At 38.0% G+C, this 24,795-nt stretch overlaps 2 protein-coding genes and 1 long non-coding RNA gene across 3 annotated transcripts; 1 reads left to right on the forward strand and 2 right to left on the reverse strand.

Annotated features, from left to right (window-relative positions):
- Positions 1-526: 526 nt before the first annotated feature.
- Positions 527-1,390, reverse strand: LOC130724641 (uncharacterized). The gene has a single exon (XM_057575920.1). The coding sequence runs from the start codon at positions 1,260-1,262 to the stop codon at positions 666-668; it is 597 nt and encodes a 198-aa protein (XP_057431903.1). The 5' UTR covers positions 1,263-1,390; the 3' UTR covers positions 527-665.
- Positions 1,391-4,298: 2,908 nt separating this feature from the next.
- LOC130723442 (uncharacterized) lies at positions 4,299-5,211 on the reverse strand. The gene has a single exon (XM_057574496.1). It carries the CDS (start codon positions 5,032-5,034, stop codon positions 4,441-4,443), a length of 594 nt encoding a protein of 197 aa, XP_057430479.1. The 5' UTR covers positions 5,035-5,211; the 3' UTR covers positions 4,299-4,440.
- A 4,223-nt stretch (positions 5,212-9,434) lies between these two features.
- On the forward strand, positions 9,435-10,765 carry LOC130726736 (uncharacterized). The gene is made up of 3 exons (XR_009014969.1): positions 9,435-9,683; positions 10,150-10,243; positions 10,546-10,765. It is a non-coding gene; the product is annotated as an uncharacterized LOC130726736 (long non-coding RNA).
- The last annotated feature ends 14,030 nt before the right edge of the window (positions 10,766-24,795 follow it).

Consider the following 24,795-nt stretch of genomic DNA (forward strand, 5'->3'; position numbering starts at 1 on the left):
ACGGTGGCAATGGTAAGGGCCACTGAGTCAAAGGTGTGATACGTATGAAGAGACTAATGTTTTAAGGGTGTCAAAAGATTGAGAGAAGGATAATCTGGTAGGGACGAAAGCCAGCGTGAACACTTAGGGGAGAGTGTTTAGAGAAATTAATGCGAGGTAAGAGATCAGTACAACCTAAGTACTTCATTTAACATTAGTGTTAGTAACGATGAGCATCAACCCAAGGATTGAGCTTAGCCGTCCTTAATTAGCATCGATCTGGATGATGTTGTCGATGAATTTTTTTTAAATTGATTGTCTCAGCTATGCTGAAGCTTCTTAGCGTCGGGTCAAGACCAACGCAATAGGACATAACTAAATAAGTTGTTTCTTGCAGTAAACTATATTTGGGCATGTGATTTTTAATCACTTTTTTATTTGAGTTTACTTTCCTTATTACTTTTACCATGTATATTTTGTAAGTGAGAGATATATTTCATGAACACAAATTAACCGGAAAGTCCACACAACCTTGCTTATAAAACTGTGACACAAATAAGCTGGTATTGGATAAAGAAATCATAGATTGTATAGAGAATTCCAACATTAAATAAAAAATAAACAACCAATACTCATGACTAGCTAGTTAAGTTAGTGGATCTATGAATTGTTTGCTCTACTTTTAATCAAAAAGCCTCTAAAGCAGCACCAAAAGAAAAGACATGATAATCTTCAGCGCTGCACCATGCATGATGATCATGATCATGTTTACACCCACACTCATCCGACTTGTTCAATCTTTTTGAGCTATTGTCTTTCTTTTCCGAAGCCACTACTTTTATTTTGATCTCCACTTGCACTTCTGGTACACTGAAGGTGGTGGAAGAGTCTCCATCACAAGAATCAATCTTCACCCACTCTTTGAACTCCATGTTTTGTGATTCAAGAATTGCCTTCCATGGAATCTCACCCTTCCCCACGAGACGTGACCCTCCAAAAATCCTCCTTAACACTTTTGTGGCTGCTCCGTTGCTTTGTCTTAGCTCTAAGACAAGGCTTTCCTTCTGAAGGGTCTCAAAGAATTCTTCAGGACACGAACAATCTAGACTGAAGGACTCGTTCCAAAAAGGGTTGGATTTGGAAGATACCATTTTGCTGTTGAGTTGAATGCTTGATCTGTTGTTTCCTGCAGGAAGATACAACCTTGCAAATAAGTTTTTCGTGATCCCAACATTTTGGGCTTGTATTATTCTTATCTCACAGCTGAAAGATGGAAGATCCATTAAGAATTGGAGAGTTTATCTAGTACTTTTATGTTTTAGCAATTTAGCTGGGAAAATGAAAGGGAGGTATGCTAAGACTTCAGAGTTAAGAGTAAGAGGTTTATTGTTTGAGTTTGAGTTGTTCTCTATGGACGGTTATGATATATATAGTGCATATTGTACATTTAAAAAAAGGGGAAGTTGGATATGCTTTCTAGGAAGATGATCTTATCCTAAAATACTTTTATATGGTAAAATTATAACTAGCCTATCACAATTGTTATTTGTGCATACTAGCACCAACTTAGCTTGATCTTAGATTGTGCACCCAGGGGATTGTATTGGAGATTTTATCTTATTAAACAAAACCTTTAGAATCTCGAAAGGCTAGATTTTCCAATATGACTCTTGCGAGTTGCAATGACATTGGGTTAAAACTTACAATCCAACCATGGATATCTAGATCAGAATATAATTCAAGATGCTAGTGTCCTAATTAAATAATTAACTACTACAGGATGGCTTGAATGCTGCTAGCTTCAACTGACATAGCCGTCAAAAAAGGACCCTCGATGCTATAATACAAGTTCTATTGTTCTTAAGTTTTAATTACGGTTAGCCCATTATTAGAAACTCATATGTATCATATTTTTTTAGGGTTCAGGGTATTAATTTTTACTACATGTACATGTTGGTTCACAAATAGTTTTAGTGGACTAAGTACCCGTTTAGGTCACCTGAGAAACCAACATAACGATTCCCTAATCAAGCGATTACTTAAGGAAGGGACTCCGTTCCTCAATGCAGGTTTCTAAGACACTCCAAAAAGCACTTAGAAATCGCTTTTGAAGAACTTATATGGACTGGGTGGCTGCTAACTAAGGCTAGATAAAAATGGATAAAGAAAAGACTGAAAATAAAAAGGGCATACAAATGAATAAATAAAGTGATTGAAAGGTAAATGACCGAAAAACTGTAAATGAAACTTAAAGATTGAAATGTAAAAGGCCTTGAAAAGCAAAGGAAATGTACATGTGGTAAATTTGTAGTTTGATTGATTGATGAGTTGTGTGTATTACAAATGACCATTCCTCTATTTATAGTGTAAAATTCGGCTAACCTATAACAGTTAATAACTCCGGCCACTACTGCATTTCCCGGGATAATTACATTTCGTGGGGATGTTTGAAGTTATTTCCTCTGATAAACCTAGAAGCTTTTGGTTAAGCTGAGCTTCTTCAATCGAATTGTTCTTCAAGCTTTAACTACTTTCCCTATCTTTAAGGGATGAACCTCTAGATAAATTTCTGCATGTGCAGGCCTGTTAGAACCCCTAGAAATTATCTCCTTCATGGGTCTGAGGCATGTGCACATTTATCTCCAATTTTGTCGAACTTCAAATCTTTAGCAGATCTCTACTTACTTCAATCGGCCGCTTGCTCTCTTCTGCCAAAACCTTCATCGGCTAGTTTTCCATACTGGCACGTGAGATGATTCAATTAATTTCTAGTCGTTGCGCATTTTTGGGTGTTAACACATTGTCCTCTTGCATTCTTGAGTTATTTGTTGCTCGATGACTCAAAATGTAATCACTGACCCGCATCTCGTGGCATTTTGTTTAAAATAGTCCATGTGAAGCGACCCGATTTTTTCTTCATTTAACTCTTAAAGAGAAAGGGAAGATTATTCGTCTGATCATCTCAACTTTTTGTTGTCTTCTGCCTTTCGTTGCATCAAGATGTTTTCCACAAGCGATTCAAAGCCAAGGACTAGGAGGCCACTGTGGATGGGAAGGCAATAGGCAAACAACGATCTTCCTCACGGTGGCATGGTACGGGCCAAAAGTGTGATATTTATGAAGAGACAAACGTTCTAAGGGCGTCTGAAGAGTGAGTGAAGGATAATTTGGTAGGGACGAAAGTCATCGTGAATATTAGTCATCCTTAATTAGCATCGGTCTAGATAACATTGTGTCGAAGCTTCTTAGCGTTGGGCTCGTCATCAATCCAACAAGAACTACAAAAATTCGCTACTTTTACATAATTACATCGGTTAGATTGCGAAATTTCTAGGAAACCGTCGTTTTATATGCATATTACATCGGTCAATTCAGCCGCCACAATCTTCTAAAATAATACGTCGGTCGTATGTAAATTACTGTCGGTTTAAACCGACATATTAAATTTTTTATTTTATAGCGTAACTAAAATTTCACTTTCGCACTAGGGTTCTCTCGGTCTTCTGAATCTCGACCTCGAGTTGTCTCTCTTCTACCATTTCCGTGGAGCTTTCTCTCTTCTACCAACACCTTCGATCTTGAGCTCTCTCTCTCTTCTACCATCGTCGTCGATCTATCTCTTCTACTATGGTCTGGATCTCGTCCTCTCTCAATTTCTTACGGTTCTAGAACCTTGATCCCTCTTCTTAACTGTTATTCCTAATCCCACCACCGTCTTCAATCTCTCTTCTTCATGGCGTCCTGGTGTTTGATCTCTCTTCTTCACAGTCTCCTGGTCTTTGATCTCTCTTCTTCGTCGCGTCCTGGTCTTCGATCTCTCTTCTTTACCTTCGTACGTGTTTTGTTTTCGTTATTTATTTTGATTCCGACTTCATTTTGATCTGGTTTTTTTACACTCCAAATAGATTTTGATTCTAATACTAGTATCATTTTGAATTCCTCCAAGTTCCACATAAAAAACAATGGTGGTCCGTCATTTTATACCTTGCATAATACGTCGGTTGTTGTGCGGTTTCATGCTATCCATCATTTTATACCAAATGTAAAAGATAATAACGTTGGCCGGCTAAACTAACGTTTTGTTAAATTACGTCGGTTAAAACCGACATAATTAACAAAACATAACTCCAACAATTAACATTTTTTTAGTGAGGACATAACTAAATAACTCGTTTCTTGAAGTAAACTATATATATTCGTGCATGTGGTTTTTAATTACTTTTTATTTGAATGTACTTTCTTTGTTACTTTCACCATGTATATTTTGCAAGTGGAAGATATCTTAGCATGAACACAAATTAGCAGGAAAGTCCTAACAATTGTGACACAAATAATCTGGTATTGGATAAAGAAATCATAGATTGCATAAAGAATTCCAACATTAAATAAAAAATAAACAACCAATACTGATGACTAGCTAGTTAAGTTAGTGGATCTATGAATTGTTTGCTCTACTTTTAATCAAAAAGCCTCTAAAGCAGCACCAAAAGAAAAGACATGATAATCTTCAGCGCTGCACCATGCATGATGATCATGACCTTGTTTACACCCACACTCATCCCACTTGTTCAATCTTTTTGAGCTATTGTCTTTCTTTTCCGAAGCCACTACTTTTATTTTGATCTCCACTTGCACTTCTGGTACACTGAAGGTGGTGGAAGAGTCTTCATCACATGAATCAATCTTCACCCACTCTTTGAACTCCATGTTTTGTGATTCAAGAATTGCCTTCCATGGAATCTCACACTTCCCCACAAGACGTGACCCTCCAAAAATCCTCCTTAACACTTTTGTAGCCGCGCTGCTTTGCCTTAGCTCTAACACCAGGCTTTCCTTCTGAAGGGTCTCTAAGAATTCTTCAGAACACGAACAATCTAGACTGAAGGACTCATTCCAACAAGGGTTGGATTTGGAAGATACCATTTTACTGTTGAGTTGAATGCTTGATCTGTTGTTTCCTGCAGGAAGATACAACCTTGCAAATAAGTTTTTCGTGATCCCGACATTTTGGGCTTGTATTATTCTTATCTCACAGCTGAAAGATGGAAGTTCCATTGAGATTTGGAGGAGTGTATCTATGTACTTATATGTTTTTAGCAATAATTTAACTGGGAAAATGAAAGGGATGAAAGCTGAGTTTGCTTGAGTTTAAGTTGATTGTGTTGCTCTATATGGAGTTTTGTACATGGACGGCTAGCTAAGATATATATAGGCTCTATATGTGTATGTATTATAATAAAGGCCATTGAAATTAAGGGAATTGGAAATGCTTTACACGAAGTTGTTTTATCCTTAAACACTTTTGGATTCTATTGTATATACAAATTTATAACTGGCCAATCTCAGTTGTGATTAGTGATTACTGATTTGTGAATATTAAGGCCAACTTACTCGATCTTGGATTTTGCACGCAAGAGATTGTGCTGGAGATTTTATCGAATTAAAGAAAGCCTTTAGAATCTCCAAGGGCTAGATTTTCCAATACGGCTCTTGCATAATTCTAATGGTGTTAAGTGGCTAACAATTCAATAGTGGTTAATTAAGATCAGAATATACAGATTCTAGTGTACCAACTACGAAAGGCAGGCTTGGATGCTGGGTTGGCTTCAATAGCCGTAAAAAAAGGGCACTCAATGTATGCCTTTTTTGAACAAAGGAAAACCTCAATATATATGCTACTCCCTCGTAATTATAAGATCACTTTGAGACAATTGTGTTTTGTAAGAAAATATGCAATGAAATTAATTAATGCATTTGTTTTAGAAAAGTTATACAATCTTTGTATTAACACTACTACAGAAATGACATTTTGCCACGCCTCAATTGCCACGGTTATAGGCGGAACCGTGGCAAAAGCTCAATTGTCACGGTTATAAACGGAACCGTGGTAATAGGGGACAATATTTTATTATTTTTTTAAGGGACCGTGACAATAGATACCCCTAAACCTTCTCCCCTCTATCCCACTCTCCACACTCCAACCCTTCAAAACGACGGCGGCAGACCCAAGCTCTCTCTTCTCGAGGTCGACCTCGCAGCCTCTCTTCTGTTCACGACGACGGTACCATGGTCTCGCTTATCCTCTTCGTGAGGTCAAGCTCGTTACTCTTCCTCTATCATCTACAGGTCTCTGTCGCGTCTTCCTCCTTCGTTCTTTTGTTCTCCATCGCGTCGTTCTCTGTGGTTGTTCTTCGTCGCGCCATCGCCCATCATCGTCATGCTAGAGTCGTTTTAGGTATGCATTTCTGTCTCTCACACTCTCTCCCTCCCTCTATCTCTCACACGGCTATTTTATTTGCTAGCTAGGGTTTCAAGGGACCAAGGTTAGAGAAGGAGTGAAGGAAATTTTGTAATCTTTTTTGAATATGATGATATGAGTAGTTGAAATTGATTGTATAGGTTCCAATGTCATAGATATACTTGGGAATTTCTTTGAATCAATTCAGTCGAAAAGTGTTTGGTTTTTGAAACTACTAATCAATTTCTTGTAATTTTCTTTTTTATGAGCAGTGGCTGCTCTCCAGGACCTATACAGAACCTTGAACTACCCACCAGAGCTTCAAGGATGGAATGGTAGTGATCCTTGTGTATAACTGATGGACTGGGACACCAGGCTCAAAATTGCGATTGGATCAGCCAAAGGACTTGCTTATTTATATGAGGATTGTAAGTGATATGCATGCTTATCTTCTCTTAAATAATCAATTTGTGTAGACTTTTTTTTTGTTAAAAGGATGAAATCATTGTTATTAACTTATGGGAAACATCAATCAGGTCACCCTCGCATCATTCACCGAGACATAAAGGGTGCAAACATTCTAATTGAAAACAACTTTGATGCCAAAGTATGTATATCAAATTTCATGAGCTAGAGATATTTTAAGAATTGTGGCTCTTGATTCCTATTGGTAATCATTGGTTTTATCTATTCAGGTGGCAGATTTTGGATTGGCAAAGTTTAATCAAGACACTAACACATGTTTCTACTTGTGTGATGGGAACATTTGGGTAAAATACTAATAAACCAAACAATTCACAAAGTTTTATATCATTATATGTGTATGTTTCTGTCTGCTAATACCAAATTGGTCTAATCACTTGGTTTCTTATTCAGGTATTTGGCTCCTGAGTATGCATCAAGTGGCAAATTAACTGTGAAATCTGATGTTTTCTCATTTGGTATCATGCTATTGGAGCTCATTACAGGACGACGACCGGTAGACAACACTGGTGATTATGAAGAGGATAGTTTGGTTGATTGGGTAAATTACTTCAAAGTTCTGAGCTCATTTGCCATTCTTGTGTGGAGTCCTTTAGCATGCTCTATAGTGTAGAGTAGACAAATTAAATTTTATCTATATTGGGTTTCATCCAACTAAATTTAATGTGAAATCTCGAGTCATCAACCAAATTTTGTTTGAAGGAGCAGCCAAATAAGTGGGGCTTTATGAGTTTCCTAGTTTACTTTGTAACTTCGTCCTCATGCCAAATTATATTGTTTCTAATTCATCAAACTTGCATTTCCTTTGGGGAAGAACTGTGACTTGTTCAGAAATATTTTGACTTTATCTTTGCTGGTGAAGCACGTTGTGTGTAACCTCTTGTTCTCATTTTCTTATAAACTTCCGTTCAGAATCACATTGACTAATATTTTCTAGTTAGGTGTGCTCTTGTGTTTGTTTTCATTTTCATTGGACTTTTGTTCTGAAGCACATTGTCTCTATCTTTACTAGTAAAGAACATTTCATGTTTGTAACCTCTTTCTGATTTTCATTAGACTTGTGCTACCTTTGGGTAAGAACTCTCCACTTGTTCAGAAGCATTACTAGTAAGGCATGTCTTCGTTATCCCATTGCTCATGTTTTCATTAGACTTCTGTTTCCATATAGAGCAGATCTCTTGCTTGTTCACACTATAGATACTTACATTTAGAACTAGCACCCCAACTCTTGCTTGAGCATTTCATTTTCCTCACAGGATACTGAGTGCTCATGTTCCATTTCCTATAGAATGGTCTCAAGTCCTGTACTAAAACAGCTCTTGTTTTCATGTTTCATAACTTGAGAATAACATGCTTTCAGTCATCCAATCTTAGTCTATTTTATTGTAAATTTGCCAACATTTGGGTTTTCAAATATGAAAGTTTAAATATTTGTGGTCTGATTTTATTTTAAGAATTTCTATTTGAAATTATTTGAGCTGCAATTGTGCACTTTGATCCTAAATCAGCAAGCTGAAGCCCTTAAGCAACTGGGTCAGAACTTCAATGGTAGTTCTATCAGTTCTTCCCACAGTCCTGGTAATGATTCATTCAAGAACATATTTTTTGTTTTTCGTTTTTTTTTTCACTTTGATATGGCTTTGGCTTTTTAGTTGTTGGGGAAGCTTTGAGTTTTAGCATGTCATAGTAAATTTTGCATTTATTTATAATATGTTTCTTTTGCCTATTCGGATGAAGGAAGGTCCAAAATGGAGAAAGGCAAGGGACAGATGAAAGTCATGAAACAGACATAGCACAGAATGTTGTCTCTCACAGGGGACAGAGATTGTTAAAAAGTGTGGTTGCTGTTGCAGGGTTCTAATTTGGATTCTGCAATGATGTAAAAGATGATAGCATGGTAAACTTCTACACCAAGGTGATCATATTCATATTACATCTCAAAAAGTGTTCAAAATTGAAGTACTTAAAATGATTATCACGTTCAGTTAGATCTAAGCAGGGTACATTCACATCCTAGTAGAGCTAGCGCTCCTTGCTAGAGTTTTACTTTTATTTATACACAGGACTCAAACATAAGACATTAAGAAGATGGAAAAGAAACTGCCTGAAAAAAAAACTGTGAAGGTGGGTAAGAAAAGGTCTATGGGGATGGCTATGAGCCTATGATAGTGGCTATGCTCATGGGTTTGACCATGGTGTTGGCTACGGCAGCAGGAAGGATGTATATAGGAACTATGATGACAACAACATCAGTAAATACTCTTAAGCATGGCCATGGCTCTGAGCTTGGTCATGACTGCATTGACAGTGGATATGGCTACTATGAAAATTATGGCAGTGAATATGCTTTTGGAGGTTATCATGGTGCTTTGGAGTGTGTTAGAGGAAGTAATATAGTTAGTCTTCACAGTTATGTAATTGGTTAGGAAAGCTATTACATGTTAGTCTGCTAGTTGATCAGTTTGGTTTAATTTCGTTATTATGCTCCAACTAATTCTGTTTTGAGAGATTAACTTGTACAAGGTTTATAATATACCCTTCATTGCCACTAATTAATGAACCCCTTAATTACCTACTTTTTGTCTTTATGCAGCAAAATTCAAGGATTGAACATCACTAGGTATCTCGGAGGCTTGCTTCACAATCTACAAAACTTGAAGCATATGTAAGTAATTGTGTATATATTTCAAGTTGTTCTGTTTCACTGTAAACATATGTGACTTACTTGTTTCCACATGGATGTGATTTCTAACAACATAGTTGGTGAGATACCATATAGTTTGCCACCCAATGCCACACATATGTAAGCCTATTGTTCTGATGATTTTTTCCTTCATCAGTGAATTCTATTTGTTTATGTGACCCTGTGTCTTCAGCAGTGAGTTTTTCTGATGAATCTTCTTTATTGCAGAAACATGGCTTGCAATTATTTGAGCCAAAATATCCCTCATTCTTTACCAACCATGAAGAAACTGAGACTTCTGTGAGTCATTTTCTTATTGATTTTAGTCCACTAGTTGCTTATTTTGTCTTATGTTCTCATTTTTGTTGAGTGAGATATAGTGATTCAGTTTTACAAATGACTGTGAGGTGTGAAAACTTTCAGGGTCTTGGAGTTTACTAGTGTTTTTTTTATCCTATTCATGTATAATTTGTTTCAGTGTTTAATTTGAGCCCATGCCATTTTCCCCATTTTCCACATGATTCATGGCATCGGGGAATTGAAAGTATGTAGTGGTTTACAATTGGATCATTTCTTAGATGGAAAAAACAATCTATAGTCAGGGAATAACTTGGCCATGCCATTTCCCCCATTTTCCTCATGGTTCATGGCTTTTCTACCATGTCAATCAGTTTGCTTGCTTGCTTCACCATTTTTTTCTCCTTCTTTTCCGAAATGTACATACATAACTTCCCTCCCTCTTACCTCGTGTGTTGCTTTTTTGAAGGCTTGGTCCCTTGGAAAATCAACTCAAACAGAGCAAAGTAGCAACACAAGGATATACAACTCATAGCCCTACAATAATGACAAGGCCTAAACAGGTGACATGCATTTCCCCTTTTTTCCATGTTACTTCTGGTTTACTACTTAGTGCTTTGCATTTAACTAATATACATTCCTCCCTCTCAAACGACCCGTTTCCATGATTTATTTGCTACATGTTTCTTCCTAGAACAAAAAGGGTTTGGTTATTTTTAGCTTTATCAAAGTGCATGTAAACAAAGTAGTGGCTTTGACATAGTGTTGCTCAATTGTGTTTGCACTGTTTAAATTTGGCATTGTAGTATTTTTGTTTCGGCTTCTGCTGTGCTGTTGGTGATGGACTGCTGTTTTTCTGCTACAGTGTGCATTATGGCAAGTTGTTGCAGATGCTCTACTCTCCCTCGCGTCTTTCTGGATGCAGCTAGATCCGATTCTAATTCCAACAAAACTTTGTTAATTCATGCTTTTAACTGATGTAGCTTGCTTTAATTTCTTGAGAGAGTATGTTCTCAACAATAATTAGTATTGTTTTAGACAAATTAGTAAAGTGACATGGATTTTAGTATTGTTTTGTTATTCAAGGCTGGAATATTTGAGTAATTCTGTTAGAATATGTGAATGTTGTTCTCAACATGAGATTTTATGAAATTTATTTTTCTTGAAGAAATGTACTGCAATTTATGCATAGACCAGATCAAATAAAAAAAAACATAAATCTGGCCGTGGTAATTGCACAGCCCAGGTGTACAACATATTGCCACGGTTAAAAAACCGTGGTACAAAAGCCTCATATTGTCACGGTTACGTACTTGACCGTGGCAATATGTGGACTCTATTGCCACGGTTGAGTGGGTAACCGTGGCAATATGTGGACCCTATTGCCACAGTTATCCTTTACCGACTGTGGTAATAGGCGAATCAATTGCCACGGTTCGCCCTTGAACCGTGGCAATTGAGCAATTACCACGCAAGCTATCGCCACGGTTAAACCGTGGCTAAAGGGCGTGCGGAACCGTGGCGAAAAGCCTTTTCTGTAGTAGTGTAACTGTATTTCTCTATATCTTTAATGTTATCTGATGACCCTAGTTTAGTGGTGTTTTTAGGGTCATTCCTTTGTTAGTTTTGCGTCTTTTTGTTGAGTCTCATGTAGTGTTTCATGCATTATCATGTTTTTTTTATCTTTCTTCCTGTCTTTACTTTGTTTTGGTATTTTTGTAGTTTTATAGAGACCTTTCCTGCATTCTGAGTAGCTTTAGGACTTGCATATCTTTTCTATTTTAATTGAGGGTTTTCTTTGCTAATTAACTCTTTGAGTTTCTAGATTTTTCCTTTGCTTTGTGCCTAAGTTACCAGGTCTGAAACTGATGAATGAGGAAGGTCAAGTGGCTTGGTGTATTGAAGAAAGGGTTAAAGAGGCTTGAAGAGGAGTTAAGAGGAAGTTCTAAAGGTTTTCCACCGAGTCAGAGCGCCTAGGCGTGCTCCATTGGCGCCTAGGCGCCAATTGCTATATTCCAGGTTTTGGAATTGGCGCCTAGGCGCCAATTACCTTCCAGAGAGCTTGTTTTGAGATGGAATTGGTGCTCATGCGCTCTGAATTGCGCCCAGACTCGCCTGTTTTGCCTATAAATTGGTTTTTAGACATTTCTCTTTGAACCTTTTGTCAATTTCTCATATTGTAATAAGTTAGAAGAGAGGGTTTGAGTTCTGGAGCTTGAGGAGCTTTCTTCTAAGCCTTATGTTCCAGGTTTCATCTTTGCTTTCTTGTATGGATTTCATAGCCATGCTTGGCTAAAACCTCTTTTGCTTTGGGTTCTTTGTAAGACTTTGGATGTTTTAGCTATCATTCCTTTTCTATTCATGTTGTTCTGAGTAAACCCTTGAATCTCACTCCTATGCTTTATCTTTCAAGCTTGAATGCATGCTAGCTTTTTGCTTTTCTATAATCATAACGAAAGTTTGTTGTAGAATTGGGACTTGTTGTGAGATTACCTCTTCTATGCTTGTTGTTAGGAATAGAGGAAGGGTTGGGGTTTGTTGGCCTGAATTGTATGCTTAGTGCTTCTAGCAAATGTTTAGGTTGTCAAGGAATTGAACCTATCTTTTGATTAGAAAGGGTTATTTTTGCGAGGCATCGATAGATGACTACCTAGGCTAGAACATCAAGGAGAGACTCTGAACTTTGTGAGTAGGAAAGGTTTGCTAAAATTGAATGAGTGGAGCAAGAACCCAAGGCAATCACATCTCTGATTTTCAATCGCTTTTGTACTTGTTCATTTGTCTTCACATAACCAAAGTAACAATCAACCTTTAAAACTGAATTTTACGTGCTTTTTGACCTTAAACTTGAATCTTAAACTAACTTTGCAATCTAATTCCCTGAGGTTCGATAATTTAAAACCGGGTTGATTCTGTACACTTGCAGATTGACCAACAAGTTTTTGGCGCCGTTGTCGGGGAATTTTTTTGCGATTTTTGGTTTAAGTTTTTAGTTTGTGGTTTTATTTTTTGTTTTGAACTTGTCAAGAATTGGTGCTACTAATCTTTCTCTGTTTTAGTGTCATACTTTCAGGTTGCTTTCGAGAGAAACACCGTCATGGGTGGCCATATGAAGGAGGAGGAGATGCAAGCCCATATTGAGGCAAGAATCCAAGAGCGTATAACCCTCTGAATGCGTGAACAAGAAGTTGAGAATGCCAACCGATCTCTTCGGGAACTCACTTCGGGTCCATGAGTTTTGACTATCCCGGGAGTATTGTCATCCCCGAAGGAGTGGGGAACTTTGAGTTGAGACCGGCATTCATCAACTTGGTGAGCCAAAGCCAATATGGTGGAGGTTCCTCGGAAGATCCACATGCTCATATGGAAAGGTCCATCCGTAATTGCAACACTTATCGGGTGATCAATGTTCCTTCTGATGCAATTCGGTTGAGCCTATTTCCATTCTCTTTGAAGGACGCAGCAGAGGATTGGCTTAACTCACAACCTCATGGAAGTCTCACAACTTGGGAAGACCTTGCAGATAAATTCACAACGAGGTTCTTCCCAAGGTCCCTTTTGAGGAAATTGAAGAATGACATCATGACTTTCGTGCAATCCTCAGATGAGAATCTTTATGAGGCTTGGGAGCATTTCAAGAAGCTTTTGAGGAAGTGTGCTCAACACAATCTCACCCAAGCTGAATTTGTTGCAAAGTTCTATGATGGTTTATTATATTCATCAAGGTTTGGCTTGGATGCAGCTTCAAATGGGGAGTTCAATGCTCTTCCCCCACAAGCGGGGTATGATTTAATAGAAAAAATGGCAGTGAGAGCCATGAACTCCGAGAATGAACGCCAAATCCGAAGGAGTGCTTTTGAAGTTGAAACTTTTGATAAGCTCATAGCCTCCAACAAGCAACTCTCCGAGGAAGTAGCGGAAATCCGAAAGCATATAAAGGAGACCAAGTCAATTGGAGCAAGAATGACTTGTTCGAATTGCGAGTTTTGTGGTGGATCTCATGCTAGTAACCAGTGTACTGTCAATGATGGTGATAGCGAGACCCGAGCATTAACTCAAGGAAGAAAAGCTCCAACCACATAACATGGGCCTTTTGTCCAGCCGCAAGTTGTTGGGAAGATGGTTGGCAAGAGGAGTCTAGAGGAGCTGATCGAGAGATTCATTGATCATTCAGCGAGCAATTACAAGAGCCAAGAGATGGCTATAAAGAGCTTGGAGAGTCAATTGGGACAGCTAGCAAAGCAAATGTCCGAAAATCACCAAGGTAAGTTCTCTTCCGAAACTTTAACTTTGACTGAGCAAGAAAATACTGTTGTTGTTTCTACTAGGAGTGGAAGAGTGTTGCATGAGGCAGAGAGAAAAGTTGAGGGAGAGAAAAATGAAGAAGCTGAGGAAGAGAGAGATGAGGATGTCATGGAGAAAAGAGCGAGAGAGCCCATTAGAACTAGAGTTGTAAATACTCATATTCCTGAGCTCCGCAAGATTCCATTTCCCAAGGCTTTGGTGAAGAAAAATTTAGATAAACAATTTTCTAAGTTCTTGGAAGTTTTTAAGAAACTCCATGTTAATATTCCTTTCTCTGAAGCCTTGGAGCAAATGTCAATCTATGCTAAGTTCATGAAAGATATCCTCAGTAAGAGAAGAAACTTGAGTGAGGTTGATGAAACTATCTTGATGACCGAAGAGTGTAGTGTCATTTTGCAAAGAAAGATGCCTAAGAAGAGAAGAGATCCCGGGAGTTTTACTATTCCGGTGGAGATTGAGGGGTTAACTGTGGTAGAAGCCTTGTGTGATCTAGGAGCGAGTATCAACTTGATGCCGCTTAGTATGTTTAAAAGGTTGAACTTAGGTGAGGTTACCCCAACTATGATTTCTTTGCAAATGGCGGATAGGTCCTTAAAAACCCCTTACGGGATCATTGAAGATGTTGTGGTTAAGGTGGATAAGTTTGTCTTCCCAGTGGATTTTGTCATTCTAGACATGGAAGAGGACTCAAAAGTTCCTCTCATACTGGGGAGACCATTCTTAGCCACTGGTGAGGCTGAGATTAAAGTGGCTAAGGGAACTCTAACTTTGAAAGTAGGTGAAGATGAGGTCCTCTTCAATATTTTTGACTCGTTGAAACACCGAGCGGATGAGGAAGTTTTCCGATGTGAAGTGGTGGATGAGCTTGTGTGTGAAGAGTTTGTTAGGATACCTATTAAGGACCCCTTGGAAACAACAATCATGGAGGGGCTAGAGATAGAGGACCAAAATCTTGAGAGTGAACTTGATTCTTTGTACCATGAGGTGAATGCTACTCTAACTCAATTAGAATTTGTCTCGTCCCTTTCCACCAAAAGGATTTGGAAAGAAGAATTAATTAGGGATGAGGAGATTCTGATTGAGGAGAAGAGTGAGCTCAAGCCACTCCCTTCCTCTCTCAAGTATGCTTTTCTTGAGGAAGGTGAGAATAAACTTGTTATTTTAAGTAGTGCTCTCACTCCCTTGGAAGAGGAGAAACTCCTCAGAGTTTTGAGGGATCATAAGTCAGCTTTAGGTTGGACTATTGATGATATCAAAGGTATTAGTCCTGCGATATGCATGCATAAAATTTTGCTGGAAGAAAACTACAAACCTATAGTCCAACCTCAAAGGAGACTTAACCCTTCCATGAAGGATGTGGTGAGGAAAGAGATAATTAAATTGCTTGATGCAGATGTTATTTATCCCATTTCGGATAGTAAATGGGTAAGTCTTGTTCAAGTGGTTCCCAAGAAAGGAGGCATCACTGTGGTTGCCAATGAGAACAATGAGTTGATTCTCACTCGTCAAGTGACGAAGTGGAGGGTTTGTATTGATTACCGAAGGCTGAATTCGGTAACTAGAAAGGATCATTTTCCTTTGCTTTTCATAGATCAAATGCTAGATAAGTTGGCTGGGCATCAATACTACTGTTTTCTTGATGGTTATTCCGGGTACAACCAAATTTGTGTTGCACCGGAAGACCAAGAGAAGACGGCATTCGCTTGCCCTTACGGCGTGTTTGCTTATAAGAGAATGTCATTTGGGCTTTGCAATGCCCCAGCCACTTTCCAAAGGTGTATGTTTGCTATTTTCTCTGACTTGATAGAGACTTGCATCGAGATTTTTATGGACGACTTCTCTTTTTTTGGTCCAAATTTTGATGTTTGTCTAGGGAATCTAGCTTTGGTTTTGAAGAGATGTCAAGAGACCAACTTGGTCTTAAATTGGGAGAAGTGTCATTTCATGGTTAGGGATGGCATAGTGCTTGGACACAAGGTGTCGGAAAAGGGGATTGAGGTTGATAGAGCTAAGATTGAAGTTATTGAAAAGCTCCCTCCCCCGACTAACATCAAGGGTATTATGAGTTTTCTCGGGCATGCTGGATTCTATAGGCGGTTTATTAAAGACTTTTCCAAATTAGCTAAGCCTATGACCAATTTGCTGGAAAAGGAAGCACCTTTTACTTTTGATGAGAATTGTTTGAAAGCTTTTGAGTCTATTAAAGAGAGTTTGGTGACAGCCCCTATTATTGTTGCTCCGGATTGGTCTCTACCATTTGAGATCATGTGTGACGCTAGTGATCTAGCTTTAGGGGCTGTCTTGTGTCAAAAGAAAGAAAGAGTGTTGTATGTGATATACTATGCAAGTAGAGTGTTGAATGAGGCCCAAAGGAACTACACTACAACTGAAAAATAGTTGTTGGGTGTAGTCTTTGCTTGCGAGAAGTTTAGGCCTTACATCTTGGGTTTTAAAGTTATTGTTCATACTGACCATGCTGCTTTGAGACATTTGTTTACTAAACAGGACTCTAAGCCAAGGTTGATTCGATGGGTCTTACTCCTTCAAGAGTTCGACCTTGAGATCATTGACCGGAGAGGCAAGGACAATGGAGTGGCAGACCATTTGTCGAGATTAGAAGGTGGGGCGTGCAGCTCAATACCTATTCAAGAGGAGTTCCCGGATGAGAAACTCCTAGTTGTTTCCACTGAGGAACCCCTACCCTGGTATGTACATTTTGCTAATTTTCGTGTTGCTGGACTTATTCCCCATGACTTGACCTGGCAGCAGAAGAATAAATTTCTGCATGATGCAAAAACTTACCTCTGGGATGACCTTTTCCTTTTCAAAATTTGTTCTGATGTAGTCATAAGAAGGTGCATCCCAGATGTTGATTTTGAGAAAATTCTTTGGCATTGCCATGGATCAAGTTATGGTAGACATTTTAGTGGGGAGAGGACCGCTGCTAAGGTTCTCCAAAGTGGTTTTTATTGGCCTACTCTGCATAAAGATAGTAGAGCTTTTGTTGAGAGTTGTGATAGATGTCAGCGGACTGGCAGCATTTCTAGGAGAAATGAGATGCCCCTGAAAAATATTTTGGAAATTGAGTTGTTTGATGTTTGGGGCATCGATTTCATGGGACCTTTCCCACCTTCTTTTGGTTGCCAATATATTTTAGTGGTTGTTGATTATGTTTCTAAGTGGGTTGAAGCCGCTGCACTCTCAACAAATGATTCTAAGGTGGTGGTTGCTTTTCTAAAAAAGAACATTTTCACTTGGTTTGGTGTTCCTAGGGCGATTATAAGTGATGGGGGTACTCACTTTTGTAACAGAGCTTTCGAGTCTCTCTTGGAAAAATACGGTGTTAAGCACAAAGTGTCTACCCCCTATCACCCCCAAACTAGTAGGAAAGTTGAGATTTCTAATCGGGAGTTAAAACGTATTCTTGAAAAGGTGGTAGATTCTTCCAGAAAGGATTGGTCAAGGAAACTTGACGATGCTTTATGGGCCTACCGAACCGCTTTTAAAACTCTGATTGGTACGTCTCCTTTCCACTTAGTTTTTGGGAAAGCTTGTCACTTACCAGTGGAATTAGAACACAAGGCCTATTGGGCCATAAAAAAATTGAATTTTGATTGGAAAGTTGCTAGCGAGAAGAGACTCTTGCAATTGAATGAGCTTGATGAGTTTCGACTCCGAGCTTATGAGAGTGCTAGCATCTAGAAAGAAAAGACAAAGAAGTGGCATGATAGAAAGATTTTGAATAGGGAATTTGTCTCAAGGCAATTGGTGCTGCTCTTCAATTCTATATTGAGACTTTTCCCTGGGAAACTTAAGTCTAGATGGTCTGGACCTTTTGTGGTCAAGAGGGTGCATCCTCATGGCGCTGTTGAGGTTGAGAACCTAGAGACCAAGAATACTTTTACTGTGAATGGGCAGAGGTTGAAGGTTTACCAAGGTGGTGACGTACTGAAGTTGGAAACCATGTTTTTCAAACCTCCAGCTTGACAAGGAGGATAATCTACCTAAGACTATAACAATAGGCTGCTTGGGAGACAACCCAAGTCTTGTTTTATTTTGCATGTTTGGTTATTGCATTTTGCAGGGAATGGGAGCCTGAAGTTTAGAAATAAGAGGTGGATCCGAGGCCTCTGTTGTGTTTGGTAAAAGAGGTTATCCCTACTCTCTTAGCAAAATTCATGCATTTTTAGCATATTTTTCCTTTGTAGCGTTTCTTTATCTTCTCAATCATGCATTTTTGTAAATAGAGTCTTTTGTGTCTGGGTTGTTATTTCCCTATACTTAGATGACATGCTTCAGAGTTTTGCTCTCTCACATGATGCTTGTTTTGAAAATGTTTTTAAGAGGATACTTTGTGTTGTTTTTTGGGGAGTGTTTGTATGTTGGGAAAGAGAGGATGAGACTTCGGTCTTCTAAATATGTCTTGATGATTGAGTTGATGTGAGTCCACAAGGTTTCATCTTTGACCCTTCACTATAAATCTTCCTGGAGGATCCTGACTCACTTGCACTTCTTGGTTCTGTGTTGAATTCATTCTTTGCATGCTTTAGGAGACTTGCATTCTTGAGACTCGTAGGTTTTCTTGGACTTCAGAGCTTGTATTTTACATCTTTATCCCTAGTCAACCTTATTGAGCCTTTTGGAGAATTCTTTGTTATCCTAGTTGTGTGGGCTGGCTGTTTGGTTGGAGAATGGGGAGTTGTGGTCTTTAAATTGTTTTGGAGCTAAATAAAGTTTGAAATATCTCTTGCCCCAAGAGTTAAAAAAACAGAAGAAGAAAAAGGAAAAAAGATCCTAATCAAGTTGGAGTTGCAAAAAGAATAAAAAAAAAAGAAAAGTTGAAAAAGCGGGGGTCAAGAGACTTGTGTTAGAAAAGTTTGTGTTGAAAGCTCCGGGGTGTCTAATAAGACCACACTCAAACTTGTGCAGTCATAGTTTTCCTTAGGGACCACCTACCTTGTGCTTCACTTAGCCAACATTGCAACCTTTTTGAAGTCTCATTGATAATGCATTGTCAACTTTAGTTGCTCTTGAGTGAATGATTCCCATAACCTATGAACTTGCTTGTGTGCTCAGTGCACTAAACCATTTTCTCATGCTAGGATGTTAGTTCTAAATGCTTCTCATAGTGGACTCTAATTCTTCTTTGTGTAAAAGTTGGATGAAGTTGACTGTTGAATCTTTCTCTTGGAACTAACTTCATTCACTTGATCCCCCGGTTTTCTGAAAATGTATCCCTCTTCTGGCATGTGTGTTGGAAGCAATTCTTAGTGCTTGAGGGCAAGCTAATCTTAGTGACGCTCAAGGGTGAGCTGTCGTTGAGTATAGTGGTGTGATGACCCTAGTTTAGTGGTGTTTTTAGGGTCATTCCTTTGTTAGTTTTGCGTCTTTTTGTTGAGTCTCATGTAGTGTTTCATGCATTATCATGCTTTTTTTTATCTTTCTTCGTGTCTTTACTTTGTTTTGGTATTTTTGTAGTTTTATATGGACCTTTCTTGCATTCTGAGTAGCTTTAGGACTTGCATATCTTTTCTATTTTAATTGAGGGTTTTCTTTGCTAATTAACTCTTTGAGTTTCTTGATTTTTCCTTTGCTTTGTGCCTAAGTTACCAGGTCTGAAACTAATGAATGAGGAAGGTCAAGTGGCTTGGTGTATTGAAGAAAGGGTTAAAGAGGCTTGAAGAGGAGTTAAGAGGAAGTTCTAAAGGTTTTCCGGCGAGTCAGTGCGCCTAGGCGTGCTCCATTGGCGCCAATTGCTATATTCCGGGTTTTGGAATTGGCGCCTAGGCATGCTCAATTGGCGCCTAGGCGCCAATTACCTTCCAGAGAGCTTGTTTTGAGCTGGAATTGGTGCTCAGGCGCTCTGAATTGGCGCCTGAGCGCCCGGACTCACCTGTTTTGCCTATAAATTGGTTTTTAGACATTTCTCTTTGAACCTTTTGTCAATTTCTCATATTGTAATAAGTTAGAAGAGAGGGGTTGAGTTCTGGAGCTTGAGGAGCTTTCTCTAAGCCTTATGTTCTAGGTTTCATCTTTGCTTTCTTATATGGATTTCATAGTCATGCTTGGCTAAAACCCCTTTTGCTTTGGGTTCTTTGTAAAACTTTGGATGTTTTAGCTATCATTCCTTTTCTATTCATGTTGTTCTGAGTAAACCCTTGAATCTCACTCCTATGTTTTATCTTTCAAGCTTGAATGCATGCTAGCTTTTTGCTTTTCTATAATCATAACGAAAGTTTGTTGTAGAATTGGGACTTGTTGTGAGATTACCTTCTATGCTTGCTGCTAGGAATAAAGGAAGGGTTGGGATTTGTTGGCCTGAATTGTATGCTTAGTGCTTCTAGCAAATGTTTAGGTTATCAAGGAATTGAACCTATCTTTTGATTAGAAAGGGTTATTTTTGCGAGGCATCGATAGATGACTACCTAGGCTAGAACATCAATGAGAGACTCTGAACTTTGTGAGTAGGAAAGGTTTGCTAAAATTGAATGAGTTGAGCAAGAACCCAAGGCAATCACATCTCTGATTTTCAATCGCTTTAGTACTGGTTCATTTGTCTTCACATATAACAATCAACCTTTAAAACTGAATTTTACGTGCTTTCCGACCTTAAACTTGAATCTTAAACTGACTTTGCAATCTAATTCCCTGAGGTTCGATAATTTAAAACCGGGTAGATTCTGTACACTTGCAGATTGACCAACATTATCTCACTCTCTTTTAATAAATACAGTTGGTAAATATGGAAAAAGATTTTTTTTTAAATTAGTATGAGGTCTTATATTAAAGAAGGCTTAAATGCACTTTTGGACCCTCATGTTTTCACTTTTTGCGATTGTCAACCCTGATCTTTTTTTCTACGAATGGGAACCCTATTCTTTCAAAACGCTGCACCGTTTACCCTTCAGTCCAAATCCGTCAAAAACTTGACGGAACACGCTGATATGACCTTCCACGTGGATAAAAGGGGGATTTACAAAAAATGGCTTAAATGCACTTTTGGACCCTCAAGTTTACATTTTTTTGCGATTATTGACCCTGATCTTATTTTTAGTTTGAATGGAGACCCTAATCTTTCAAAACGTTGCGTCGTTTACCCTTCCGTCGGAAGGCCAGGTAAGTGGGTTCCGTCAAATTTTTGACGGATTTAATTTGGACGGAAGGGTAAACGGTGCAACATTTTGAAAGATTAGAGTCTCCATTCGTAGAAAAATAAGATCAGGGTCAACAATCGCAAAAAATATAAACTTGGGGGTCCAAAAGTCCATTTAAGCCATTAAAGAATTTACTAAATAAAATTAATGGGTCTTATAATTAGGAACGGATTGAGTATCATTTTTTCAACGAGAAATACTTACAAATATAAAACAATAAAAGTGCATGTGCCTTTCTTTAATTAAGCACAGGGTCGACCCATGGGTAAAGTCACTCAAGCAAGCGCTTTAGGCCTCCAATTTTTTTTTTACTAAGTAAAAAAGCCTCAAAAAACCAAACATGATTTAATACTAAGTCAAAAAGGCCCCAAAAAAAGTCTCACTTTAAAGTTTGTTTTAGGTGCGATTTAGTGTTAGGGTCGAGCCTAATTAAGCACAACACATATCAATCGTCATGAGTTTCTCTTATTTAACATCAATTCGTGTGTTTCGTTTCGGTCAATATAGCAAAGCTCTTTTTTAACTCTCTTATGGTGTGATTGGAATAAAACAACAAATTACTCAGGAGATCGACTGTTTTGTTTAGTGGGGAATGAGGATGATTATCTGAGTTCGTGGTGCTTTCATGTTGCTCCTTAATTATGATGATGCTTTGGTTGGGGCATAGAATTAATGACGACCATTTATACGGGAAAATATTTTCTTCACACCTCATTTTGAGGTGGAAGGAGGTGGTGGAGGAGAGAGATAGGAAGAAAAGAAAAAGTAAGAGAGAGAAAGTATTAAATGTGATAGATGATAAGAGGAGAGAGATAAAAATAAAAATAAGTGAAAATGAAGTGTTTAAAAGATGAGGTGTATATTAGCAACAGTATCTCAATAATGAGTCTATGGGAGTAGCCCTTGAACTCCGCAACACCCTCCGGCCATAGCGAACAATACAACCATCCCAAGGCATATTCAGGAGTTGGAGTATGACTGAGTACACGTGGAGGCCCTCAAGGCTAGCCATAAAAGTCAGACTACTATTGGTGATAGATTTTTGCCATATATGGATATTCCGATAAATAATCATGAGCAAGCATTTTTTGTCAAGATGAAGGTCACATACCTGCCTTATCAAAGTAGTTCAAGAACCAAGACAATGACATCAAAAGCCGAAAAGGGAAAACAAATCGACTGTATAAAAGAAATTAAACCAGAAGGATATGGCCTTGAGTTTGCGAGCTGAGGTTATACGCAATGAGGACTCCATCTTAGGTCCCAGAAGTACATGATAAATAGGGCCAAAGCTCAATACTGCATCGGAAATTAAGTACGCTAAACCTGATGTTCCAAGCTGCAGAAGTACGTAGAATAGAAAGTATGGAAGATGGAGTGTTGGATATGACTCTAGTATATCAAAAGAGCCAAAATGTGATTAAGTGTTAATTGTTAGAAGTCCCACATTGGCTAGAGATAAGGCCAATCAAGTGTTTATAAGGGTTGTGCAAACCTCAACTCTTGAGCTAGCTTTTGTGGTTGAGTATAGGCCTCCCAATTTCTAATATGGTATCAGAGCATATCCTAGATCCATTTGTTGTTTGTTGTGGAGACCTCCCATATTTGGGCCACCCGTTGTTGTTCCCACGTTCCAGTCTGTTCAATCCTGGACGTGAGGGGGTGTGTTAGAAGTCCCACATTGGCTAGAGATAAGGCCAATCAAGTGTTTATAAGGGTTGTGCAAACCTCAACTCTTGAGCTAGCTTTTGTGGTTGAGTATAGGCCTCCCAATTTCTAATATTAATCCCAAAGAAGCTGTCATCTGTATAAAGATTAAGCCATAAGAAAATATATGTCAGTTCGAAGATCTAAGGGAACACCAAACACTACTCATGCTGATACCAAATACAAAGCAGGAATCGACGGGTGGCCGAAAATGGAAGACTTAGGGCCTGTTTGGTTACAGTTTTGTTTTCAGTTTTAAAAACAATTTTCAAAAACAATTTTTAAAAACAGTTTTCAGAAGAAGAAAACATGTTGAATGACATGCTTTCCAACATTTAGAAAACTGATATCTGAAAACTGTTTTGAAAACAGAAAACGAACATGCCCGATTTTAGGAAATTGCTAATTAACTACGGATCCCAGAAGCATGTAGTTTCTACATGGACAATTTTAGCATTGCTAAATCGTTACCAACAATTTCGAAACGTTGGTTCTGGAAGAGGCTCACAATTCAGCCTCATGAAGCATGTTCAAGCGCGCCATATATATGTACAGCTCTAGTTAGAATTTGAATTTTGAGCATCAAACCAGCTTGCTGTCTTCTTCTTCATATATTTTATCGGGCCCCATTTTATCGCGAGCTTCTATGTTAGTTTTTAGTCCATTTAGTTTATAGTGTAAATTTAGTTTATTGTTTATGATCTTCTCCTTCATCGGCATATATTCATGATGTGCATCGGAATTCATCATTAGGATATATAGTTGACATCGTTTTCCAATTTTCTTCCGTATTTTCTAAACTTAAGCAGTTTTCCAATTCTTTCTTTCTAAGAAAGGGAATCTTGGATGATATACTTTCGCGGAAGTTGATCTTATCCTTAAACATTTTAATCAATGATATATGTTATGAGAGATGAAAAATGGAAAAATAATTTATATCATTTATTGATTAAACAAGTACATTATATACAAATTGACTAACTAGGTTAGGTTAGAAACTAACTCTAACTGACAACTAACTATAGAAACTAATTCTGACTAAACTATGGTTACTGTTAGCTTGCTAAGCAAGTAGCTAGATAAATACAAGCTGGAATTAACAAGTTAATTCCATTAATATATACATACTTCACTTTCTCCTCCATCTCATTTCCACACATTTTTCTTTTATATATCTCTCTGCATTTCGTATCAGATTATAATTTATATCACTTATTTATTTCTTTCTTTTTATTTCTTATTTACCTTAAGTAGAGGTGAAAATAGATTGTTAAGATAATATTATTCAACACTTTTACATGGTATGATATATAATTTGGGTTTAAAACATGAATTAATCCTCACCATTAAAATTTAAAATTAATGCCTCAGATTTTGGATGGAGAGGAGATGGAGAGAAGCTGGATGGAGAGTATCCAAATTCATAAATTTTTAAGTGGCCTATCACAATTGTTATTCGTGCTCCAACTTATATAGATCTTAGATTGTGCACGCAGGGTATTGTGTTAGAGATTTTATCTTATTCAAGAAAACCTTTACAATATACAAATAGTAGTGGTTAAGATCAGGATATACAAAGATTGTAAGTGTACTAAAATAAAGGGTGCTTGAATCCTGGCTTCAACTGAGATCGTCAAAAAAGGAACCTCAGTGCTATAATACAATTTTCTATTATTCTTAACTTTTATCTCAATTTTAGAAAATAATTTCGCTCTTCTAGTATTAATTACAACCCCAAATTTGTTTGAAACTACAACCACCAAATTGTTATCACGTTATTTTATTATTACATTATTATTATATTATTTAACTTTGTTCATGAAATCTTACTCCCAAGACAAAGTGCTCGTAATTGATATATAATAACTAGTGTCTGTGCGCCTGGGAATATTTTAATTAGACGTGAATACGGGTTACTTGATGAAATTAGTCCATGATTTTGTAAACGA

This window comes from Lotus japonicus, chromosome 6 (genome assembly GCF_012489685.1).
Source record: "Lotus japonicus ecotype B-129 chromosome 6, LjGifu_v1.2".
NCBI lineage: Eukaryota > Viridiplantae > Streptophyta > Magnoliopsida > Fabales > Fabaceae > Lotus > Lotus japonicus.